The following is a 7,350-nucleotide window of genomic DNA, read 5'->3' on the forward strand; positions in this document are numbered from 1 at the left end:
CTCGTGACCAGAAACACCCCCTCTCCAGCACCCCCAAGCTGGCAGCCTAAAAACAAGTGGAGACAGGGGAGTTGGGTGCTGTGTGAGTCCAGTGACTGGAACTCAGGAAGGTAGGCTTCTGGAAGGGACCCCATTACTGCCCCTGCCTTAAGTGCATGCCCAGATATGACAGTGTGGCAGAGTTCCTGGGGGTTTGGGAGCTCTTGTGCATTGGCAGGTGGCCCACCTGGGTTCACAGGCAGTTCTTGAGGTCCTTATAGACCTGGGAGCAGGCAACAAGGTCACTGGCAACGTGGGAGAAACTCATGAGAAGGGCGATGACCAGACAGGGGTAGGACACAGACCTTCGCAAGTCAGTAGCAGGTCGGGAGGTAGGACCAACACAGGGGTAAGAAGAGTAGTGTGATCACAAAGAATACATTGCCCACTGCTTCATGTCCTTGACCTCACCCCATGCCCATTCTGCTAGATGCCCAACAGTCCACTAGCCTGGCCTGTGGTCCTGAGGTCCTGGAATGTCCAAGTCTGGCTGACCAAAGGCACCCACTTCCTCTTGGGTGACAAGACTCAGCTTGCCACAGACAGGTGTGGGGTCAACATAAGTATGAAGCCCAGCATGCTGTGGCCTTGAAGGAGTAGGCCTCAAAGAGGCACTGGTCCTCCTAGTGATGACCTGTGGGTGCTCATGTAAAAAATGGGTGGAAGGCCATGATCAAAGACAGGTCTAGGCCATGAAGATGATGGTAGTACCTGTCCACAGCGCTGGGTGCTTGGGTAGACACTGTGGCATGTGACAGTCATGTGATGCATGGAGCCTACATGGAAACAGAAGAGCATGGCCATGAAGGCCACAATCTCGGAGCTGAGTCCACTGAAGTCCAAAGGGGTCAGAGTACACGGAACAGAAAGCAGACAGCAGAGTGCCATGGCTGGCCTAAGCACAAGTCCCCAGGAAGCAGAAAGGAGTCTTGTGTAGGGGCCAGGTCCCAGGGCGGGACTTAGCCAGACTGGAACCCATAGGGCCTAGGAGGGGCCTCTGTGGGCCACCTTGCTAGGCCTTGCCTGGCTCTGTGGGGCCTATCCCAGAGCAGGTAGTACTGCAGGGGGTTGGGCCACAGGTCCTCTTTAATAATCTGGGCAACCCTGTCCGCCTCCAGGAGGCTGTGCTGTGACAACCAGCTGAAGAAGCTGCGGACGGTGTCCCGGTTCCTGTGTAGCAGAGTTGGAGTTTCCTGGCCCCAGTGCCAGCAAATGCGACTTGCGATTGACACCACCCGGCCTGAGGATCTGCACTCATACTTCTTCACTATCACCTTGTTCCGGAAGTAGGGGTTGCCCCCAAAACTGAACTTGAACTCGCAGCCCGTCCTGGCGTGCCTATGCTCCCTCACCTCCAAATTCATCAGGTAGAAGAGCATGTCTTCACCTCGGGGGCTGATCATGGCTGACAGCTGCGGGTGGTTCAGGAAGGCGGTGACCCAGAAGCCAGGAATATTCTGTATGATGAAGCTCCTTCGGGCTAGGTGCAACCGGTGCATGCGCCCAAACCTGCGCTCCAGCCACAGGTAGGCCCTGTCCGCCTAGTCACTAACGGCCTCCAGCTCCCACTGGATGGCTGCCAGCGGGTCCACAACTGGACAACCAAAGTTCAGGGGCCCCGGGCCTTGCTGCGCCTCCGCTCCCACCTCCAGCTTCTCCCCCCGCACCAGCTTCTCGGCCACCTCCATCTCCTCTCCCACATGCTGCTTCCCCACCTCCCGCTCCGCCTCCTCCATGAAGATGGCGCCCTCCCCAGTCGTCACTTCCTCTGCCTTCCCGCCGGCTCCAGCCCGAGCCTCCCACCCTTCTGCGCCACAGGTTTCTGGGGCCCCGTCCCCGAAAAGACTGTTTTCTGGGCTCAGGCCAGTGGCCGCGGAGGCCGTTTCCCGGCCCTCCGGGGCAGGCAGGGCGGTCCCTGGGCGGGGGGCGAGCTGCGGCGTCGGGATACCCGCGTCCCCCAGCCTCTTGGGCCCCAGACGCGGTGACCCGGCGCGCGGCGGTTTCCAGGCCCCCCGCACCCTCGTCCGCCGTCACCTGCGGGAGCCTCTGGCCTGGAGGGGCTCGGGGCGCGCGGGCGATACTGCGGGTTCAGCGAGAGGGGCGGCTGGGTGGCTGGCAGCGACCCCAGCGGGACCGCGGGTAGTAGGCAGGGAAGCCCGATTTTCTCCTACGGGGCTCGCCCCGCCCCTTGCGCCCCCACCCTTTTCCGGATGTGATTCGCAAGGGTTCCCCGGCTGTCTTGGGACTAGGCGCGCCTGGTGGAGTGGCAGGGGGCTGCCCGGTGGGGATGCGACTGCGGGTGCCCAGACAGAACTGGGAGTCGGCGATGGAAACGGGGTGAAGTGCAGGGGTGTACCAAGCAGCGAACAGCTCTGGGCGAACGGCGCCCAGGATCAGGCCCAACCCCACAGCCACCACGCCAGGCAATTACTTACTGTTCCCCGCATCTGCGGTGGACAGGAGGGAGTCGGCTGGTGCCCACACTCGACTGTGGCTTTGGGGCAGCTTTCACAGGATAAATTACTCAGGCATATGCAGAGGACTCAAGAGGTATCCCTTGCAGAGGCTGACTAGACTGAGACTTGCATAGTAATTGTCAGGCATACGGAGATGCTCAAAATATTTGTGGAAAAAGGAAGAAACAAGGTCTGAGTAGAAGGATCTAAGGGCAAGGGAAGGTCCCAAATGCTGCCAACCAGGAAGCAGGTGGGCCTCTGCCTGGTTTCCCTGAACAAGCTGGATCTTCCTGGGCTGACAGGCTGAAGGGTGGACATGGCTTCACCTCGTCCTAGGCCTAGGGGCTACCTCTTTCTCTGCTCCAGACATTTCACAAATGTGAACTCTAGTCTGAACTGCAGGGTCTGCACAGAGAGTAAGAGCCTGGATGGACCAGCCCCTGCAGCCCTGATCCTGCAAGTGCACCTGCACTCCTGTGATCTCAGCTCCCAAACTTGTGGCCCATGGAGGTCAATACACCCAATACCCCACCCGCTCACCTGGAAGTCCTTGCCACCTCCTCCAGAAGGCCTTCAGCTTCTTCCCATCCAATGGAAAAGATAGCTTTGAGCCCCCAGACCCACTCCTGGGTATGTATCCCCTAGAGGGCAATGTGGATTCTCTTGGGGCCCTAGCAGGGATCCAACCCACTGGGGTGGGCAGTTAGTCAAGTAAACAGAAGGCCAAAGAGATGAAGAGACAGCCCACTGCCTTTGTACATAAAGTACCTGTTACACACATTAACACTTAACGTCCCATAAATTCTTGGGCTGGCCTCTGGAGTGATTTGTACTGCTTGGCTATGAACACTGGCTCCAGACCACAGAAAAGCAAGCTTGGTCTGAGCCCTGGACAAGAGGATCTCAGTACAAGGGATGGGGCCCAGAATAGTGATGACTACCTTCACTGGAGACTGGCCAAGCAACATCAGGTGAAGCTATAATAGCCTTTCAAGAATCTGTCTGAACCAAATGGGTAGGCACAAGTGTGGTCAAGGTTAGGTCCTAGCTCTGTCACTTACCAGCTGTATGCCTTGGGCAATGGATGACTTTTTTCTTGGACAACCAGCATCCATTCCTCTTCCTAACAGTACCCCATATTTCCTTTGAGAAACTACTCCAACCCTTGTCATCACTGGCCTATAGTGACTGGTTTTGGGATGGCACAGAATGCCATCATGGCCAATGAGACAGGAGACGCTTACTGAGGCTTCCATGAATAAAGGACTCCTCTCTCCTTAGAGAGCTCAGAAAGGGTCCCTCTCCATTTGTGGTCAGCACTGTGTGAAAATGGCTGGAATTATGGCAGCATTCTTCTCCTACACAAAGGGACAAACCATTTTGAAGGGCTGGAGGATGAAGTCACAACTGCACAAGATAGGGCAAAAACAGGAATGCTAAGGCCAACCATGTTTGAGTTGCTGGATCAATATTAACCTCAAGACTGCACTCCATCTGGCATTTTCAGTGACATGAAATTTCACCGTTTAAGCCAACTTGGTTTTTTTGACTCTTGCACCCAAGATTACTAAGTAGTGGCATGATGCCACTTACATCAAAGATCTTTAATTTCAAAGTGCGAAGTTTGTAGGTGCTAATGTGAAGGGTTGTTACTGTCTGCCCGATGCTCATCATCCCCTTGGATGCTAAAGATGTCCGGATTCCAATTCTTCTTCAGGCTCTCTCCTACCCCTTCCCAATCAAACAGGTTCACAACTTCCAAACACATCATTCAGAAGTTTTTAATAAACAACTTCATTATAAAAACTTTTTTTTGAAAATGTAATTCTGCAAAACATTGAAAATCTACTTTAACAAAGATAGGCCCTGTGCATTTTCTAATGGCACTTAATATTTTACAATTAAAAACCTTGTTTTATATAAAGCCAAAAATACTCCAAGAGGTTATTCACTGTGTTTACAAAGTGCTAGAAGGTTTTGTCTTGTATTTTCTCTCTTTAAATAATCTGGCGTTACGAAAGAGTGGCTCCAAAGCCTTGACCACTGTGAAGGAGGGAGGGAGGTGTATGAGAAGTGGTGTTTCAGGAGTTCTAGTGCCGAATAGTAGGAGGTGGAGAGGTGCACTATGGGGAGAATCCGCTAAGGAAGCTTACATCCGAAGAAACTGAACTGGAATGCTTCTTCCAAACCCCTCCATAGAGACACTAGATGATGATGGTGGATCCTTCTCCTGTCAGAACCAGTACACCCCTTTCCCTCGCCACAGACCCTACTCTCCAGTGGTGAGGTTACAGCCAATTCCTTCCACAGCAGGTTCAGAGTTCCAGGAGAGGCCAGCGTGGGGTCCCAGAGGAATCTGGACTTTTCTGGCCAACACCTGCCTAAGGCAAAGTTTCTTATTACATAAATATCCTTGTTAAAAAGCAAAATATTGATCCTGTACAATATAAACTGTTAAAAAAAATCGTGCTTAAAAACAGCTCCTAGATAAGAGAGGAGGTGGAGAGAGGGGTGGAGAAAACAGCTACCAAAAAGAAGGGGGGTGGGGACTTAAAGGGCCACTAGGGGAAAGTATAGGGCAGTGAGAGAATTTCAACTTAGGACAATATCTACGAGCAAAAGAAGTAATCACACCTGCTTCCCAGATTTCCATTAACAAAATGCCATTGTAAAAGGGTGAGGGAAAAAACCTCACTGTTATTCCTTTCTCTACCTCTCACCTCTCTAAGATGTGCACAGATCCTCTGAGCTGACACAACTGGGCATGCTATCCCCTGGCCCCCAGGACTGCACTCAACCCTGACCAGCTACCGTGCAGAGGGGGAGTTGCCTGCCACTGTTCAGGGGAGCTCATGCTGGCAGAGGTTGGAGGTGGTGGGGGAAGGGAACATCACCCCTTTTCCTGGTCCCCGTTTGGTCTCTGCCAACATGCCATGGCTTCTGTCTTGGGCAGAAACCCCTAGGCTCTCATGGCCTCAGTTAAGGGTACTGAAGTGGGTTTGGTACCGAGTAGGATAAAGCTATTCTTATCCTTTGAACAACCAGGCCAATATGGACTTTTTTTTTAATTTGGGGGAGGTTTAAGAAATGGCTGTCTATGGTCCAAAAAAAAGGTGAAGGCAGATGTTCCTCTGCACCAGCAAAATTCACAGTGATAGGAAAATTCCTTGTGGGTGGGAAGGGCATTGAAAGAAGAAAAGAACAGGACGGAAGGAAGAAGTGAGGGGAGGAGGGGCAAGGCCCCAGTTACAAGGTTTTAAATAGTTGCTTTGCCTGTCCTATGAGTTTCCCAGCATCACTAACGGGGGAGAGTATTCAAGGAAGGAACAGGAAAGAGCAGGCAAAGAGGAGGGGACTCTTCTAACAGCCCAAGACTTTATATTCTGCGGCCAGAGGCCCATTTGCCTCTGTAAACGAAAGGTGCAGGGAAGGTGGCAGGGAGGGGTGAGGGTTGCTGGGTCTAGTGATGAAGATCAGAGACGCCAAGGAGAATGGCAGCAGAGACCTGTTTGGATCCTCACATACCATTTCCTATATACGAGTCCCAATAACATGCACAGCATGCAGGAGGTGGCTGCGTACCAAGGGGACGCTTTTAAAAGTAAACCTTAATTAGTCCCTGGGACTCACTGAAACTAATTTTTAGAAGCAAATCACCTACTCTGATTCTAATCTTGCCAGACACCTTTATATCTGGTTTTGTCTTTTTTTTTAAAAGGTATCCCAAGCTAGCCTGCCTAAATTAAAACACGCTTATTCACTCCACATTGCTTCCAATCAAGGGTCAGGGAGCTACATTTTAAGGCTTTCACCTCAAAGGAAGAGTACTGGCCTGGGCTGAAGCAGAAGCCTGGGTCTTGGACCTGCTCAGTTCCTGATGATAAACCAACATGATTTCTAGACAGAAGGGGGAAGGGGGAAGGACTGGGAAGAGGCTGAGGCAGTTCCTTGGTAGTCTGTCCTGAAACCCTAGTGGAGAAGCCAGTATGAGGCACCTGCTGAGAGAAGCGCCCAGAAACTGCTGGCTGCATCTGTAGGAGTTAACAGTAAAGAGGTAGGAGTGTGTTTCTGAATCAGAGTGGAAGTGTCTCAAGAGGGCCCCACACCGGTGGTCCCTGAGCTGCCTCCCTTCCACGAGTGGGAAGAGCGAAGCCATGCAGAACTGAGATGAAGCAGGGATAGGGTTCGGCTGGGCAAGAGCTGTGCTGTCTGTGGCAGGGAGCCCCACAAGTCAGAAAAGAAGAACTAATCATTTGTTGCAAGAAACTTGCTGAGTACTGGGGGCAAAAGTGAGAGGGGCCACAAAAGGAAGATGGAAGTTCTTTGATGGAGAGCAGAGAAGCCTAGGCACAGTGGGCCGCCTGAGTCCACGGGACTGCAAAGTGGGAGGGAGGAGGAACACTGTAGAGAAGAAAGAAGTTTGGTATGGGAGGCAATGATGTACACCGAGATTAAGACTCAACTATCTGCCCAGTCCTAACTTTCTGAAAACTCTTCTTCCAACAATTCCACAACTTCCTGGAAAAGAGACAGGAGAGAGACAAATGAGGTCTCACCCTCTCCTTTGCTATCCACACCAGCCTAGAACCGGAGTCCCTCGTTCCAAGACTAATGATAAAAGCTCATGACATTCAGGGTGGGGATTAGAGAATTGGGGCGGGGGGGTGATGGAAGTGGGCATGCCTTTCATTTCTTCCCCTCTCCAGTTCAAAAGGAGGATGAGGGGGTCGTGATGTACTTGGAGAAAAACAGAATTGCAGACCTGTGAGAAAACTGCTCCAATCTTCTTGCCTGTCTCCTGTGGACTCTGCCGAGGAAGGCAGGAACAGACACAGTCATGGAAGATGGCAGAGAC

General features: G+C 52.3%; 1 protein-coding gene across 1 annotated transcript; it reads right to left on the reverse strand.

Annotated features, from left to right (window-relative positions):
• Window positions 1-954: 954 nt before the first annotated feature.
• LOC131741579 (putative testis-specific Y-encoded-like protein 3) lies at window positions 955-2,486 on the reverse strand. Its single transcript, XM_067013696.1, is given in 4 exon segments — window positions 955-1,961; window positions 1,963-2,119; window positions 2,240-2,352; window positions 2,475-2,486. Coding segments are annotated over 4 exon segments (1,245 nt in total). The 3' UTR covers window positions 955-998.
• Between the last annotated feature and the right edge of the window lie 4,864 nt (window positions 2,487-7,350).

The sequence above is a fragment of the Kogia breviceps genome, chromosome 14 (assembly GCF_026419965.1).
Source record: "Kogia breviceps isolate mKogBre1 chromosome 14, mKogBre1 haplotype 1, whole genome shotgun sequence".
In the NCBI taxonomy this organism is placed as follows: Eukaryota; Metazoa; Chordata; class Mammalia; order Artiodactyla; family Physeteridae; genus Kogia; species Kogia breviceps.